At 32.6% G+C, this 19,527-nt stretch overlaps 1 protein-coding gene across 1 annotated transcript; it reads right to left on the bottom strand.

Annotated features, from left to right (window-relative positions):
- Positions 1-14,656: 14,656 nt before the first annotated feature.
- On the bottom strand, positions 14,657-18,166 carry LOC126667697 (abietadienol/abietadienal oxidase). Its single transcript, XM_050360748.2, has 8 exons — positions 17,554-18,166; positions 16,965-17,114; positions 16,529-16,762; positions 15,956-16,045; positions 15,639-15,717; positions 15,070-15,191; positions 14,863-14,990; positions 14,657-14,764 (listed from the first exon to the last, which is right to left on the bottom strand). The coding sequence occupies exons 1-8, from the start codon at positions 18,070-18,072 to the stop codon at positions 14,659-14,661; spliced, it is 1,428 nt and encodes a 475-aa protein (XP_050216705.1). The 5' UTR covers positions 18,073-18,166; the 3' UTR covers positions 14,657-14,658.
- Between the last annotated feature and the right edge of the window lie 1,361 nt (positions 18,167-19,527).

Here is a 19,527-nt window from a genome sequence, read left to right as displayed (position 1 = left end):
TCGTGTCGCTTCTAATTCTATTAAGAAGGGCCCATTAAAAAGACTTTTAAAGCCTCGAGATATAGAAAAATGAGTCTGAGTACTTGGAATATCATGGGATAAAATGATCCCCAAAACCAAGCGAAGGCGCATAACTAGTTTGTTAATTAAATAGTTATTCTAGCTCGAGGATAAGGAAAATGAATAGAGATAATCTTTTGAGAAAAATAATCTATATGGTTGGAGCAAAGATAACAAATAGAAATTGGATGATGAGAAGAAAGAAGACATTATTGCCAATGATGAGAAAAGGAAGTAGTTAATCCCTTTTAGAATATTACATGTATTTTCTTTAAGACCCATTTGGTCTTTATGAGTATACATATCTTTTAGGCTTCAGTGATCATTCTTCCCATGAGCGTTACTAAAGATATTCAAAGAACCTGCACTAGGTTACTTTAGAATAGTTCCAATAATGGCACGAGTAAAATGATGATCTTCTGAAATGAAGTTGTTAAGCTTAAAAGAGAAAAAGGGCTTAGTATCAATGACATCAGTATGTGGAACAAAGCAACTATAGGCAAGCAAGTTTGTTATGTTCTCATTAATGCTGATTCTATGTGGGTGTAGTGGATCAGAGATAACAAATTAATATGGGGTGCTAAAACTAATCCTAATTTTATTTAGGTGTGGAAATGAATACTCAACTTGAGAAATAATAAGAAAACGATCATAGACTATAAGCTAGGAGATGATACTAGCATCAATTTTTAGAGTGACCCCTAGATTAATGGGTGTTCATTACTTGAGAAGTTTCCAAAAGTCAAATGAGGGATGATGATGTGAACAAAAATGCAAAAGTTGTTTATCTTTGGAAAAATAAATGGATCCTTCCTAACTCTGTTGATGCGAAAATTGAAGAAGCTTGGAGTTATATCAGAAGAAATTTTGATCCCTTCCTTGAAGGTGGTTAGCAACAATAGCCAAGAAAATGGAAATTTACATACTTCATTCTAAATAGGTGCATTGGTTAGAGTGGTTTGAGGCAAGAACTTTGTGCCCAGACAAAACTTTATTCTCTTGATCATTATGAAGAATAGGCTGAAAACTAAAAATGGACTTAAAAGGTGTGTGTGTGGGGAGGGGGGGGTTTATTGATGAAGATCACTGTGTTTTTTGTCAAGGTGTACCCTTCAACTCTTGCGTTGGTGTGAGAGGATTTAGGAATCATAGACGGCGTATTACCAATGAAACCCCGAAGTGAGGCAATAAAGTTGAATCTGTTGGGCATATCTGTTATGGTTTTCCTATGTCCAGAAGTATTTAGAACAAAATCCTGCCTATTTGCAACTGCCTTGTCATTGTCAAAATCTGAAGGAGGTTAATTAGCTTGTTCTATAGAATAGCTGCTAGTAAGAATTATAAAGATGCTTTTAGTTGGAATATATTGACTGCAATTATTCATCATATTTGGAAAGCTCACAATAGCAAAATCTTCTCCCATAAGAATCTTATGGCTAGCATTATTAGCAGAATCAAGATAACTATCTTAGCTAAGTTTAATTATGTTACTCCTGGATCTCCTATCTTTGTCGGTATTTGTAATTTGCAAAAGTTGTAATATGCTTCTTTTGCTGTTTGGTTTGGTTAATTTGTTGCTTTATAGCTCGAATGCTTTTTAGCTTGGTTTGTAAGTGCTAGGGCCAGGTTCTACTTTTAGCAGCTAGTAGTTTTCTTTACTTGAGTTATTATTGTTGTTGTTTTGAACAGTACTTAAAAATCAGATCAGACTATCCGGTCAAACCAGTTAAACCGAGAACTAGTTAGTGGTCCGATTTAACACTGTAAAAGACTAGTACTTACGGTTAAACCGAATTGGACCGGATCGAACCAATAAAAAGTCGGATTTGAACCGGTGACCTAGAGGTTGAACCAAAATCTTTCTTATTTTTTTTAAACTTATAAAACTAGTTAAATCGGTTGAACTGAAAACTGATGGCCTCACTGGTTTGGTCACCGGTTTTGTTTTTAAAAGTAGTATTTGTTATAAATTAGTAATAAATCTCTGTTTTGTTTTTTTCCAAAATAAAAAACATATTGATTTATGCAGATCTATACAATTAAACTTTTGGGATATTTTATCACTGTTTTTCATTAATATCAATTCTTAATTAAGAAAAATTATTATCATAACTATCTCGACGAAATTAGTGATGGTCATAAGCTCGTATAAGTTAATAAAAAAATGAAATCAAGTTAAAATAATATGATTTATCCTTTTATTTACCATTAGATTTAATGATCAATAAATTACCTTATATGTCATTCATTTATAGCATACTTGAAAAAATAAAGGATATTTATATTTAAGCTAAGCCACTTCTGAATTTTTCACTGACAAAACTCAAATGATTTATTATTCATTAGATACGTAAGATTTGCTCAACGTTTATTGCTTATCTAAATAGTAAATTTTTATAGATAAGGTTAAACGCTAAAATCTATGTTAAAGAATTAGATCATGATTATTATTACTCTTTTTTTAAAAAAAAAAATCAGTTGTTTTCTCATAACTTTTTATGATACCATATCAGAGATCCATGAAAGAAAATAAACTTTATTAATTATGTTTGTAGAAATACAGAACTAATAAATTAATGAGCAATGACCATCTTATATTGGTTCTTAGTGCTAATACAGAGAAATAACTGTTTCTATCAATAACTCCAACCACACGCAGTGTGTGTACAGATATGGAAACAAGTCCACGACATAACAAGCTTAAATTCAATAGGTGCATCAACAGCCTTCATCTCATTATGCAAACATAACAAGCTTCACCTCAGTAGATGCATAAGTAGTCTTCAACTCGTTAACTTTGGTATTGGATTTGAGTAGTAGTCATGTTACACAGGATAAAGCAAAAAAAAAATATCATCCCCTAAGTTATCTAAATCGTGAAAAAATTCAATAATTATATTGTAAGCATTAGGATGAGAGTTAGATTATATCCAGGCCGAATTAAATGAAAGGAAAACAAAATAAGATTGTTTGTTCAAGAGGATAGATAAGAAACAAATGCAACAAGGATTTTACATGGCTAATAGAGCCTAAAATATAGAGTTTGTGTTGTTAGAGATTATTATGCTACATCTAAATGTCTGTGAATTTCTATTTAACTTTGAATATGAGAAATTTTTAGAGTTGGTAACTATGACACCTTTCACATATGATATTTCACTCTAGCATCCCTCTTAATTTAAAATCAAATAGTATCCGTAAAAATAGCAGGGTTCGAGGGCCGCTCGCCTAGACTTATGGCAGACCTTTATTTTGGAAAGGTTTGAGAAAATATGGAGTTGCCACCTAACACAGTTAGGAAATGCCTAATCTACCGACTGGATAACCTCACTCGGTTATGGGTGAGAATATTGTACGATGGAGTTAAAGACTGGGTTTGTGGATATTTTACCGAAACTCGTGTACTTGACTTATCAATTACGTTTTATCTACTGGACATATTTGTTTGTGTCTCATCTAAACATTCATGCAATTCATGGTATAATTTGCTGGAAATTAAACACAGGTGAAAGCAGTAAAGGGACCCAATCAAGACGTGCATATGACTCGATCTGGCATTTGAGACAGGTATCAAATACTCCTAGGCATACATCTAATCCCGGTGATGTCTATCATGTATCAAATAATGGCTAGTCTGGATCTTTTTACATGTATAAAGTCTAATATCGGATTTCTAAGTGTGATTAATACTATTAAGTCATCTTGAATGTCCTATACAACCTCTATTTTACGTTTTCATGGCAGTCCTAAGATTTCTAAGTGGTTTGCTAGATTCGAATACTAAGTTAACGTGATTAGTCCTTTAGCCTATTAATGATTGGATTTGGCATGTTTTTGGAAAGCGTTTAAACAGTACCAGCATACACGCTATGCATGCGATAAACATACAAGGTTATAAATACTTTTTTACCTTGTAGACCGGAGTGTCTGGCACTCGATATGTTTTGACTGTTAGTGTGGTTGGAATTGGAACCCGGGCAAAAACCAGAATTTCTTTATCTCTTTGATACAGATCCATTAGTTTAAATCTCGGTTGATTCCAAGTTTAAACGAACTCGAAATAAGTTCTAGAAGTTGCTGGTTTCGTCAGATGTGGGCTTCAAGGCCTGGTTGGCTTGAAAGATTATTATTGTGGACTTCAAGGTCCAAAATAAATTAGTTTTGACCTATTACAACAGATATTATAATTCTACAACTAAATACAAATTTATGGGCTCAAACAGGGCTCAATTCTGAGTTCAAACGAGCCCGCAAATAAGATCAAATAAGAGTTCGAAGGATCTGGAATTGGTTATAGGAAGGGGAAACAGGGGAACTCGGTGCCACTCCATAGTGGCAGCGAGGGCGGCACTATAAACCGGTGGCGGCTCCGGTTCTGGCTTAGTTCAGGGAGCATTTTTCGGGTTTGGGAAACATGCAAAAATAGCTCAAAACAGGTCAAACGCACAAGGAAACATTCTATAATATACTAGGATTAAAACATTGATGTCTAATACTGAATTAAACACCTTAAAATATGAGTTTCCAAGCTGATATTATGGCTATCATGACAAATACAACTAAGAACAAAAAAACATGACATTCATGGAAATTTGAACCTAGCATGCATTCAAAGCACCAGAATTGAATGAAATTTAGATATGGTGTATAAAACATGTTAAAATCAATAATACACATTTCTAATCAGTTTTGCATGACATCATGGGAAGAACACTAAAATTAACAGTTATAGCAATTTATGGCAAAAATAGACAAAATAATCTAAACATGCATCCTAATGTACAAATCAGCTATAATAATTAGCATGGCATTAACATGATAAGAGATATGAATATTCGATCCTCGGAAGTACCTTTCTGAGTCCCTGGTTTGTTTTTTAGTGATCCGAATGTCGAATCCTGCTTCAGATCGATATACATCACTGGGTTCTTGAGTGATTAAAGCGTCTTAACTTGTTTTCTGGACTGGATTTGAATGTGATGTGTGTTGTGGGATGTTTGGTTCGGCCAAGACTAGACTTTTCCTAGAGTTTATGTTTATTTTATGTTGATCAATTTTTCGACCTTGTGCTAGGCTGCCTAGGCTCCTATTTATAATGGTTAGGGGTAGCTTAGGGTCAGCTAGAGTCTAAGTTATGTTAGGAGTCTGTCAACTAGAATTGGAGATGTACAGGGATGAAGTGTGTGGAGTGATAGAGTTTTAGAATTAGGGTAACTTTTACTGTTATCTTTAGGATTTTACCAATTTAATTCGTATTAGTTCTCACAATTTAAGTAAACTATGGTTAAATGTCTTTTTTGGCGCCCAAAAGTATTAAAAAAGGCTTCTAGGATCTTGTGGATTTAAGTATGGTCAACTTTAGTCCGTGAAACTTGCAAATTGGCCCATAAACTTCTAAGATATTACAACTAGTCCAATTTCTTAGACATAAATTACAATTTCTTTGGATTTTTATATGCTTTTTACAACTAATTACGTTTTAACCCCTTAATTTTGCAATTGTGCACTGATCCTGTCTGCTGGAATTCAAACAAACGAATTAATAGCTCATCATCCGGAAAATTTCTCTGAAAATCATCATTAGACGCTTCAGTCCCTTATTACTTTTTACTAGTTCGGAAAATATGTGTCTACAATATCATCCTTGAGTTTTTGATTACGTATCATCATAGTGGCGAAGCAACCTCAACAAGATGAAATGTCACAAAGTCCAACAAACTAGTTATGGATAATGTTAGACCGTTAACCGAGATGTCTAGATGAAGTACCATCCCAGAGAGCATGTCGGTATAGGAACACCCCGACGTAAGCTGCCTAGGTAATAATAGCTTGCATAATCGGATAAGAACAGATAAATACTACTTCTCAAGATGTCCGCGTGAATAATTATTCAAAGGACACATGTCTGGCGAGATGTAGGGAATCACTGGAGATCCCCTAACACAAGAAGTGTCTCACGCGCTCTGGGCATCAGACACATGCCAATGGAATAATACATCGAATTACCTCAGTGAAGTTAGTAGAGAAAGAAAGAAGGTGACTCGGCACAATTGATTACACGCCTGCCTATATAAGGCACCTCATGTGAAATCCTAAAGGTGCTTCTTTTTCACCATTTTTACTATTATTCTCTTCGTCTTCTTTCTCTAGTAAAAAGATCTGACTTCAGTGTTAAAGAGACCGACTGGAGATCCCTCTTTGACGTTCCTTCTGACCTCTACTGCTTCTCTGCATGTTGCCATTATTTCATATATCATCTCGGCTCATTTAGATATTTATTGCATGGTGCCATTTGTGGGAATCGTTTTCCCTGAGTTTGTGGTTCTGATAATCTGAGTTTTGTTACTTACTTTAATCTTCAAAAGAGAAAATTAGATGGAAGATGCAGACCCATTAATTGATAATGCATACTTTTTTTGCCGTGATCTTCCGGTGGGAATAATACGCGAGAAATCTCAGTAGGAACTGATCGAAGGCCAATAGAAGCTTTGCCTCCAAGCGGTACCTGTTTCTCATCTTTAGTGACAACTCAAGTGGGAAGCTCTTAAGCCTCTAGGAGCAATTAGTCGCATTTCCCTCATTTGGCTAATGCCTAGTTATCCAAGGTCATCAAAACCTTTTACTCTGCTGCTGGCAAACATAAATCTTACATAACAATATCACACCAACTCATCTCAGTTATCCCTCGGAAGCAACCACCATTACAATGGTCATGGGGACAAATAGCCCTACATTAGTTCACCCTGCATTTTTACAGATATAAGAATATATGTAATATTTGTCTGGGCAGATTATTTCTCTCCAGCAAGTGCAACAGTCTTTGCTAGCACAACAATCTCCCTCTATCCCGATAACCTCGTTTACTGGGATTCCAACCATGATTAATCCACTTGGATATCAACTCAATCAGAGTACTCCCATCATTCTGAATACCTGGACGGAAGAGCCTCACCTCTGACAAAGGCTATCCTAGATGAGCCATTTCCAAATAAGTATAAAAAAAATTCTCCCACTTAATAAGTTTGACAGCAAAGCCGAGCCAATGACACATTTGAAATGTTTTCAGGTTACTACGGGGGTGCAAAGCATCTCAAAGGCTTCTATTTGTAAAACAAATTCCCCTTAACGTTGAATGGTGCAGCTCAGAAGTGGTATTAAAGCTTGAAAGAAGGTTCCGTAACTAGTTACGGAGAATTGGCATTAGCTTTCAAACCCCATTTTGCTCCGAGCATATAGAGGAAAAAGAATTCTAGTGACCTAAAATGTGTTTTCAAAAGCCAATAAAGAGTTTGTAAACTTTTATAGCTCGGTTTAAAAATAAGGCTATTATGGTGGAAGATCTAATAGATGATACCACAATTGATGCGATGAAAGATAATACAAGTATGTAAGCTTTTCGGGATAGTTTAATCACTTATCTATTGGAGAACTATACGAACCTCGTGGCTCAAGTCTAGAACAATATTAACCTAGATAAGGAGAGGTAAGGAAAGTCATATTTGGAAGGAGGAGATGTTTTTAGTGAAAAACACATGCACCCCCGAGCAATGGAAAAAACAGTCTAATATAAGCTGTTGAGTGACCAGTCAGGATACCGATCAAGCTGACCTACCTACATGAATGACCGACAAGGTCCTTGGGGAGACCAAAGAGTAGAAGAACAAAATATGTTCCTTTAAACATGCATATGGCGGAAATTTTGATGTGGATAAAAGATCATAACAAGATGACTAGATATTTGGGACGCTTTATAGAGAAGGAGATCCGACAAAGTACTGTACTTTTTAAGATGGGCATGGCCATGAGGCCGAGGATTGTAACAACTTGAGGAAAGGAATAAATGAAACGGTTTATTCTGGTAAATTGGAAGGTTTCGTGGCATTACTCGTCTAGAACAATCAAGGAGCGCAAAAATAGGGAAACACAAGACTAGAATTGAGCGGAAATAGGAATGGACCTCCACCTGCCAAGATATTGACGGTGTTTTGGGTGATAAACGCCATCTTATGGGGTACAACAGATTCAGAGTATGGATGTTGGAGGTAAAAGAAATAAAAATTGATCATGTCTATCTTGGAAGGTCGACCTTGGCCAAACATCACATTAATTATGAAAGATGGTAAAGGGATTGAGTTCCCTCATAAAAATGTGTTAGTCATCTCGGAACTCATTGGGACGACCTGGATAAAATAATTATCTGTGGACGACGGTAGTTAGGTGAATTTGCTAACCTTACTACTATTTCTTGGCTTGGATGGAACTCAAATGGATCTCAAGTTGGTCAGCACACCGCTGATGGGATTGGCAGGAATATATGTGGTTGTTAAACTACAGGTAAAAGAGATCCAAAAGCTTAATGGAAGGGTTACTGCTTTAGTCCAGTCATTTCATGTTCGGCTAAAAAGTGCCTACCATTCTTCAACATACTTCAGAGCACCAAGAATTTTAAGTGGATAAAGGAATGTCAACGGGCCTTTGAAGAGCTAAAGGTTTACCTTAGTACGCCACCAGTACTAGGATGACCTGAACTCGAAGAATTTCTACACATGTACATGGAAGCCACGAAAGAGTAGTGAATACATGCCTAGTTAGAGAAGAAAAAGGGTTACAAATATCGGTCTATTATACCATCCAAATATTAAAAGAAACAGAAATGAGATACCCAAAGATTGAAAAATTTGCGCTTGCCCTAAAACCAGCTACAAAAAAATAAGAAGATACTTTGATGCTCATGTGATTGTCATAAGAACTAACCAACCACAGAGAAAAGATTTGCGAAGACTGGAAACATTATAGCATCTAATTACCTGGTCGGTTCAACTAGGGGGCTTTGAAATCTAATATGAATCTAAACCTGCGTTGAAGGCTGAAGTCCTCATGGATTTCGTGGCCGAGACAACTTCACATGATCAACATTTGGAGAACTGGTTGAAAGGCATTGCTCAATATCTCACTGATTTTTACCTGAAAATAAGAAAGCGGAGTACAAGATAACATGCCAAGCCCCGCACTATGCGTTCCTAGGCGGGGTGTTATATCGAAAAACTTATAGACATCCGTGGTTGAGATGTTTGACAATAGAAGAAGGAGAGTATATGTTGAAGGAGATTCATGTAGGAATTTGTAGAGCTCACATCGCACCCTAAAAGATAGCTTACAAAGATATTATTGGCCTAACATGGCAAGGGAGGGAAAAAAATGGTAAAAAGATGCAAAAAGTGCAGTCACACCAGAATATAAGATATGCTCCAACCTTTGATCAGGGTCTCATATCTAGTCCATGTCCATTTGCAACTTGGGGGATGGGCATTTTAGGTCCCTTCACAATGGTAACTCGGCAAAGAACGTTTTTAATAGTTGTAGTGGATCACTTTACAAAATGGGTCGAAGTGGAAGCCGTTTCGACCATCAAGGAAGCCCGGATAAAAGATTTTTCTTCCGAGAGATAAGATGTTAGTTTGGAATGCCTCGAGTTATAATCATGGATAATGGAAAACAGTTCGATTTCCATGAGTTTTGGAAATTCTATTCATATCTTTATATAGATTTGTGATTCACCTCGATGACTCGCCCCTAGAGAAACGGAATGACGGAGGTCGCCAATTGAACCATTTTAAAATGGCTTAAAACCAAACTAGACAGCGCTAAAGGGAGATTGGTTGAAGAGCTAAATAGTATGTTATGATCTTATCGAACCAAACCTAGGGCCGAAATGGCAGAGACGCCTTATTCGATGACCTATGGTTGTGAAGCTATGATCCCAGTAGAAATCGGGATCTCTACCTGGAGATTTAAATTCTATGATGAGGCCAAAAATGAAAAGAATCACCGACTATGCCTAGATTGGTTGCAAGAACTAAGAGAGCAAGCTTCAATCCAATTCAAAGCTAATCAGCAAAGAATGACTAAATATCACGACAAAAGTGTTAAACCATTGAATTTCCAGATATAAGATTTGGTAAGGAGAAGGACTGATATAGGTAAATGAGAAGCCTAAGTTGGAAAGCTTGGTGCCAACTGGAAAGGGCCGTACGGTGTGAAAGAGTTGACAAAGGAGGAGCGTACACATTGGTGCACATGTTGGGACAAGAATTTCCAGAACTTGGAACACCCAAGTTCTATGCAAGTATTATCAATGAACTGTTTGTAATGAGGTTTAGGGGTTTTTCCCCTTATGGTTGGATTATTATCCTTGTAAAATTCAAACATAATTTTTTCCCTTATGACTAAAAGAAAAGGTTAAAAACAAAAGTGAATGTATTGTAAACTAGATACTAACATAATTTCGTGACACAGACCTAATTCCTTGATACCGGCCTAATACCGTGACCTCTGACTAATGTCGTGACACAGGCCTAGTGACTTGATATCGGTTTAATATCGTGACACAGTCTTAGTGCCTTGATACCGGCCTAATGTCGTGACACAGATCTAGTGCCTTGATATCGGCCTAATGTCGTGACATAGATCTAGTGCCTTGATACCGGCCTAATGTCGTGACACAGGCATAGTGTCTTGATACCAGCCTAATATCGTGACACATCCTAATGCCTTGATATCGGCCTAATGCCTTTATATCGGCCAAATTTCATGACACAAGACCAATGCCTTTATATCAGTCTAATGCTATGACACATGGCTAATGCCTTGATACCGACCTAAGGTTTTGATATAAGCCTAATACCTTAATCATAGGGGTGAACCAACCTTCATTCAATTGAAGTAAATAAAAAACTAGGAAGATGAGAGATGAACATTAGATAGACAAACTATCCAGGAAAAACCAAAGCCGACGTTTAAATATACACAAAATATGCAATAAACAAGAAAATTTAGGCCCGCACATGGTCAAACCATAAAAACCCATGCAATGTACTTAGCTTGAAATTAAAAAGGATATTGTTCAGAGATTGGAGTAAGGGGGGACTCATCCATAATTACCGGGTCACCACCCGACCCGTTACCATCACCTATCTTGGGATCAATTATTCCATCATCACACACTGGATCATCTTCAGGTAAAAAGTCATTCCCAGCATCGGCAAGAAAGTCGGCCACTATATCAAGATCATCTTCGGCTTCATTAGTTGGTGTGCCCGAGTTGGTTTCGATCAAGTAAACAAAAAGTGAAAAGTATAAGGACTAACTAAAGAAGCAAAGTAGAGTGGGGACCAAGTAAACAAAAAATGAAAAGTAAAGAAATCTGAGGATGGGTTAAGTCATTATTTTATCACTAGTTAGACAATATGAATATCCTTGCTCTATCAAACTATTTATGTTGAAACATTGATACCGATTATTGAATCTTTGGTACCAATTGTCGTGACCAGTTCTTGACCAGATCGGTATGCGCAGCGGAATCGAAACCATTCAGTAGGTATTTAATTATGGATTTGATCAACAAACAATAATATAGCAAAATAATAAAATAATAAAATAACAAAAGAGATTTACATGGTTCAGCATTTAAAGCGTACATCCACGGACGAAAGAATCGAGTCATCCACTAATCATCAAAAGGAGTACAAAATTGATGGAAAATCACAAAATAGAGAACATCTCTAGTAAATATGTCTTTAGAAGAAAAACCCACAAAGTGTTTAACTCTTTAAAAGAAGTAACCCGAAAGGGTTAGGATTAATTTTTATTTCCCATACCCCACACACCCCATTTTTCCCTTATTTACATCAATGTCTACATTGTGTGTTCGGTTTTGCTGCACTCTAAAAGGTGAATAAGGTAAGCTATATACATGGAATGATTAATCTATATGGTATTAGGAGTATTAATCCTAATTGGATTTATACTTCCTAATTAGTCAATGATAATAAAGTTATCCTTCTATCAAATACTTCACTAATTAAAATCCTAATATAAATAAAAATCAGAATTGGAGTTTTATGCATATCCAACAATTTATTTCATCCTCAACATCCCATAAAAACTAATCAAACCTTTTATAAGTAAATGGGTTCTATAAGAATACACGAACTTAGTTAAAATTTTAGAAAAATGAAAGATACATAAATTCCTCAAATTTTTCTTTCAAAACCTTAAAATAAAGTGTTTATAATGTTTCATGTGATGATGGTGACATATTGATAAATAAAAAAAGTTCAAAACACATAAAATTTTAATCTTGAACATTGTACAAAACTCATTGTTTATGAATTCATTTGAATGCATGAATCATGACGGTTGACTCAGCCTTGCATATAACTATTAAATGTCTTTTGAATTTTTGTAGCTCATTACTTTTTAATTAGTCCTTATGGTAAACTCAATGTGTCTTGTTTTATACTAGCCTTATCAATATATTAAACATGCATTATGTACTCAAACCCACCAAAAAATCTATTTTTAGGAAAAACAATACCCTTAATGAGTATGATTTGACGATAGAGAATGAATAACTTAGATCAACCAGACTAGACTCATGATGAGTTTAATTTAATGATAAAAAAAATAAAAGATCTTTCTCAATCAGGCTGAATCATGGATTAGTGCAATTCCATGGCAGAAAAAAAAAGTTTAGCCTATCCTAAGATTCATGTATTTTTTATTTCTTTATTTCGTCCATACACATTTTTATTTTCACTTGGTCTCTGTACTTTCGAGAATAGTTTTATGAAATCTTTCTATTTCATTATTTAGTCTTTACACTTTCGAAAACGGTTTTACTTGGTCTTGAAAAGTGCACCACTCTTCTGCGCTTTTATTAAAATAGGAATTTTGTTAAACTGTTTCGAAAGTATAAGGATCAAGTAAAGAAATAAAACTTTTGGGGACGAAGTAAAAAGAAAGTGAAAATACAAAAACCTTAAGATAGATTTTGCTAAAAATATATCGGTCTCAACTCGCCATATCTTCTATTTAGTAAGATAAAAATAAATGAGCTCACTCGACAAGGATCAGTCCGAAATGATTTTGATTAAAGGCCTAATTTCTTAAAAACCACTCACCTTATAACTTTTTTTCATTTATACCATGACCCAGAAAAAATTTCAATTGTACCCTATTTTCCATTTTTATGTTTCATCTCTACCCTAATGAGTTGAATTGACCTATTTTCTTTTAAAAAAAGTTTAAATTAGTCCTTCATTTTTAACCTATATTCTGATAAAATATTAATATTAATCATTTATGTATTTTGTTTTTAATATTTTCATCCTTAAATTAATTAAATTATCAAATTTTTTAATTTTAGGATACAAATTGGCTCACGAGCTTGCTGGGCATGGTTGGTTTGTATCATTGTATGGTAAAATTTAAAATATACAGAGAAACAAAAAACATAATTCCATAATAAATATACTAAACCAGTAGTCATATATAAAGAATTTATTTTTATATAGGTCGATTATAGAATTGTTATGTTAATGACCTTTATATTTTATAATATATAATTATTAGTTTAAAAATAATGAAGATAATTAATTAGATTTAGAGTACTAATTAAAATAGGTCTAATGTCTTAAAAAAACCCTAACCTTTCATTCCCTTTTCAATCCTAGCCTGACGTTGCAAATCAGTCAATTTTACCCTATTTTATATTTTTTCTTTCAGTTGTACCCTAAAGCATAAAATTGACTTTTTTTTTATTTGGCAAAAATTCTCTAAATTGATCCTTTTTGCATTAGATTAATTTTTTATATTAAATTTACCATTTTTGAAGAATTTTTTTGAACTTTTGTCAAGTAAATAAAGGTTAATTTTATATTTCAGGGTACAATTGAAATAAAAAATATAAAATGGGATAAAATTGACAAATTTTCAACGTCATGGTAGGATTGAAAAGGAAAAGAAAGGTCAGGGTATTTTAAAGCATTAAGCCATTAAAATAAACTACATATGTTAAAATAATAGTTTAGAGTATTAACTAAAATAAACGACTTTAAATATTTAATTATTATTTAAATATTTAAAATTCTAACTAAGTAAACTACTTCTAACATTACTATTTTAATTATTATTCGATATTTTTATTTATATTCTCTATAAATAGGATAGATTATTCCTCATTAACTAGCATTTTAATTATTATTTAATATTTTAAACTTACATATAATTTTTAATTATAGAAATAATTATTAAATAAATATAAAAATAATTATCCTAATTCATAAATAAATATAGTTATCACTCTTGGACGAGTCACACTACGAGACACGTATGAAACACGTAAAGCGACACTAGTTTAAATAAAAGAAGGATTACCCTTTGTTGTAGACTTTATTCATTTTTAAACAATTGCCTTCTTTTTAAAAAAAGTTTAATCTATGCCGAGATTCTTGTATTTTCTATTTTATTTTTACTTCGTCTCTATGCACTGTTTTTTCTTTACTTGGTCAATTTACTTTTATGAACAGTTTTATAAAATCTTCTTATTTCTTTACTTAGTACTTATACTTTCAAAAACATTTTTACTTGATCCTAACACTTTTGCACTTTTAGTAATAAGACCTATAAAATTATTTTTAAAAGTATAAAAATCAAATAAAGAAAAAAAAATCTTAAGAACAAAGTAAATAAAAAATCGAAAGTACATGAATTTTAGAATAAGTTCTGGCGCAAAAGCCATAAAAAAGAAAAAAAAAACTAGCTAGCATTATATGCACATATTGTGGTCAAGCGAATTTGAAAACCATTGACTAAACGAGCAGAGGGAAAGAATGACAAGCGATCTTCCTTAAGTTGAGTCCACCTAAAAAAAAATGGTTAGTGAGTAATTAAAATTTGAACGTAGATTAAAAAAATGGTCTATAAGTAACTTAAAATTGAATTTAGATAAAAAAAAAAGACCTGAATTTGGTTAAAAAACAATGAAGAAAGAGAGCAATTTGAAGGCGAGCTAAGTCTGCTCCTGGACAGAACCGAGGACCTCCTCCAAAGGGTGCATACATACAACTATTTCTCCAATTTCTCTTTTCCTATAATCAAAACTTTTTATTATTTATATAATTGATGAGAAATAATATGATAAAATAATTTAATTGTATTTTCTTGCACCTGATATTCTGAATCCATCCATCTCCATGGATTAAAACTTAATGCTCCTTTGTACAAATTTTCATCCAAATGAACTGCTGAAAGAAACGGAATCACCGGCCATCCTTTCGGGATTACGTATTCTGCCAGCACCAAAAATTTTAAATTTGTATGATTTATAACTAATAATAATTGAGAAAGAAAATAAATAAATAATTGCTGAAAATATAGTTTATTTTTAGTATTTTATTAGTTGTAACTGGATATTTTTAAAACAGTATTAATTTATTTTATTTTTAAATAGGTCTAACGACGCTAAAAAGACAAACATTTTTGAACTTTTTGCAAATTTATTCAAAGCTTTTAAAGTTCCAAATCTATTTCCATTTGATAAATTTGTCCATTTTTTAATCAACTTTATTGTATCAATCTTTCACATCAATAATGTTCATTTATTTATTATTCATTTAAAGCGTCAAATTTGCTTCTTCTTCTTTTTTTACTTCAACCACTGAAAGATAAAAAATATAAAACTGCATTTTGCTGTTGTTTTTAAAAAAATTTAGATTATAATTTAAACTAAACTTTACCTTGGTATACGACATCCTCTTTCGCCTCCCTCATCAACCATATTGCTATGCCACCAATTCGTAGCGTTTCATCAATAACCTGAATTTCCGCATGTAAAATTTTGGTGAATGTTTTATTTAATGATAAATATAGTTACAATCATCTCAGGATTTCCATCCAAGTATTTATCGAATGATTCCTTGTCGGATGATGAAACTAATCATAGTCGTTTTGCATGCATCTCTCAAGAAAATACGATCTTTTTAATAATAATTGATCTAAAACTAAAACCAACATTGATTCACTAAATAGAAGCAAATTAAAAGAAAAGTCTTACACATTGAGTGAAAGGCATTGCTTTGTAATGTTGCCAAGTTAGAAATTCATCATCTCCAACAAAGGTATGCCTAATATTATGATGTTCTTCCTGCTCAAATACAGCACTTTGTTTGTAAGATAATTAATAAAAAAAATTGACATAAATAGGCTTTATGTAGAATTTGAACCTCATATTTGGCTCAGTTTTTTAACTTAAATCATCCTATATTTTTATTTGAAATTGATACCTACATTATAAAAATAATTAAAGATCCTTTTTTAACAAATATTTTTCCAACGTTGATCATACAATGTGGCATACATATGACATTGACAAAGGATCCAATTTCTATTTTCTTATAACTTTAAGTTCCAAATTAAAATATATCATTCATATTCTAATTGAACAAAATGTCACGTTGTTTTCCATATGTCGTACACATCAACAGAAATTACGGAAAGAAAAAAAAATATGTTAAAGAAGTGTTCATTTTGTTGTTTTTCATAATATTTGTTACCATTTTAAAACAAAAAAAGTCATTAAAGTCCAACATGTAGGTCAAAATTTAAATTTGGGCGCATAAAAATTTACCAGAATTTGGTGCATAGCTTTGGGAGAATGAGTAAGAAAATAAACTGCAAGAAGCATTGTTTTAGCAGTCGTCTCATTTCCAGCAAATAAAAGATTTAAAATAAAATCTTTAATTGCTTCATTATCCAAATTTTCTTCATTTACAAGCCTTCCCAGCACACCATTTTCTTCAAATCCACTGCTATCACACTTCTTAATCCTCTCCTCTATCTTCCTTATAATCTTTTTCCTTGCCTAATTACAAAATATATAAAAGTAAGCAGCATTTTTAAATTTCCTTTAAATTTCAGTAACAATAATAGTTTAAAGTATATAGTTAAATTAATAATAATATAGTACATCAAACAAATTTAAACAGTTATAATTTAATGATCAGGTTTAGTTAAATGCAATTAAAATTAATGAAGCATAAATTTGAAAAAGTATTAAGTAATACCTTGATAGCTGTGTAATAAGAAGAACCGGGGAAATAGATAGGAACAGATAAACATCCATCAACAAAATGTGAGAACAATTGAGCCATCTCACTGATTTCTGATCCACTCGATACTCCTACTAACTGATTCACCATTAGACTGATTGCAACCTGCATTAATATATTCCAATGATTCTTCATTTTGGGTACAGAAAGAAAACAAATAATTATACCGGCTAATTAATTATGAACATACTCAAACTATCGTTTTTTGTAATTTAATAATTAAACTTTAATTTATTTTATTTTGGTTGGTAAATTTTAATTTTATTTGAACATCCGACAACTGAATTCTATTTCATTGTTACCAGAAAAGTTATCATGTATATATAATTTGATCTAAAAAATTCCCTCCAAAATTAAACAATACATACGTGATATTTTTTTAGAAAAAGATAGTAAAATCCGATTGTCACATAACAACCAACTACGATGTATGCATTTGACCGAAAAATCTAATTTAAAATAAAATAAATTAAAGTTTTGTCACTAAAATGTTAAAAAAAAATAGTTTAGGTACCGTCAGAATCAATTACCCAAACATACAAACCTTTCTGCAAACATCTTGGAGGAGAACGACTTGCTGGTCACGAAACTCATCAAAAATCCGAAGCATTACAAGCTGAATGCGTTCGAAGAAACGACCGTTGAGCTTATCAATACGCAACAAATTAGAAGCAATTCCATGGAGTTTCCGGTGCTGATCTCCGTGGACCGTAATGACGCCATTTTTTCCGACCAAATCAGTAAATGACTTGGGATAATTGGATTTAAACAGTTTACCTTCATTTTGCATAACAAAACGGTTAAATGTGGAATCAGTGGAAACCACGGTCCATTTCCCAAATAAACTGCATGAAAATATCTTCCCATAACGGCTGGCCTGCTGATGAGCAAATTGAGGAGGGTAGCTGCCGGAAACTGATTTATACCACCTTAAGCTGTCGCCGATCACCGGCCATCCTCTTCTTCCCGCCGGCAATTTGTAGGGTTGTTTTATCTTCTTCTTCTTCCTTAAGTATACCCAAGTAATTATGCACACCAATGTTATCAATATTGCTTCTATCATCTTCTTCTGTAAATTATTCTATGTTAACGAGTTATTGCACCCACGTCTGAACTTATGTTGCTAATCAAGATTCGATTAGTGCAATATATCAAAGTTTAAGGTGTTTTTAGTAAATTTTTAAATTTATAGAAGAGGTTCTTGGCATAACGCTAATATAAAATGTTGAAAATTGAATCCAGTTGAACATATTAGCTGGCTCAAATATGGAGAGTTTCATATTTTGAGTAATTTTCTATTGTAATATTAAGTCAAAAACATTTTATATATTTATATTTTGAGTGTTTATCCCACACAACGGATCTGCCACGTCATTTTTACAGCTAATAATCATTTGCGATATGAAATTTTTATTTATTACTTATTTTTTTATCATTAAACATTTGCACATGGCTAACGCCTTATTGGTTTGTTGCACGAATGACGTGGCGCAACCGTTGCATTGTATAATTATTCTTATATTTTTTACTAAAATGATAAATTTAAGGTCAAATCTTCTAAAATTATCAAATTTTTGCGATTTTTATTAGTTATTATCAAATCTTTCAAAATTAGTAAATATAACTCGTTTTTACATATTATGTTCTTTTTATAATGAAATTCGAATTAATGATTTTTTTGTCAACATGGATAAGATTAAAAAGATTTAATCACAATAAAATATTAATTATTTGCGTGTTGTGTTACAATAAAAAAAATTAATCACAATAAAAAAAACGAATTGGTTCAAAAAATGGCTATAAAAATATAATATGCAGAAACGGATTATATCTTCTAATTTTGAAAAGTTTGGTTATAACTAATAAAAATCACAAAAGTTTAGTATTTTTTAAGGTTTGGCTTAAATTTAATTTTAAAAATTATAATATTTAATCTGTCAATTTACAATTTGTGAAAAATATACCCAATTTTTATTTTAAATTTATTTTCATAGTTAGTGATTTAATTTTGATTCGATGAATTATGATTAGTTTGTAGAATTCATTTATTTTTTTTTATTTCAATTTAACAAATTATAAAATTGATAAAAAATTATTTTTAAACATATACTGATATAAAATGAGTTTGTCTTGTATTGATAGTGTAAAAGGATTTGCAATCGCAGGAAGCAACTCAAATTTGACCGGTAAAAGCGCACCCTTTAAATTGTATTAAACTCAACTTCATAGTTGACCACATTGCTCATTTTTTTAGAACAACTAGCGGTATATCAGCCGATTTGGCGGATATACTTTTCTATTATTTTTTTTTTTGAAGGTGCAAAAAAACTCCTGAACTTTCCAAGAGAGTATAAGATAGTCCTTATACTTTTTTCTGGCTCAAATCGATCTCTCAATTTTTTTTTCGAACAAAAAAACCCTTCTGTCCAAAATTTCCGTTAAATGATGATGTGGCACATAAGGAATTAGTTTAAAAGCATCCTTAATATTTAAAAGACTTACCAATTTTATATTTATG

The sequence above is a fragment of the Mercurialis annua genome, linkage group LG2 (genome assembly GCF_937616625.2).
Source record: "Mercurialis annua linkage group LG2, ddMerAnnu1.2, whole genome shotgun sequence".
In the NCBI taxonomy this organism is placed as follows: Eukaryota; Viridiplantae; Streptophyta; class Magnoliopsida; order Malpighiales; family Euphorbiaceae; genus Mercurialis; species Mercurialis annua.
The sequence above is the reverse complement of the archived record's forward strand: the minus strand, read 5'-3'. Positions and strand labels throughout refer to the sequence as shown.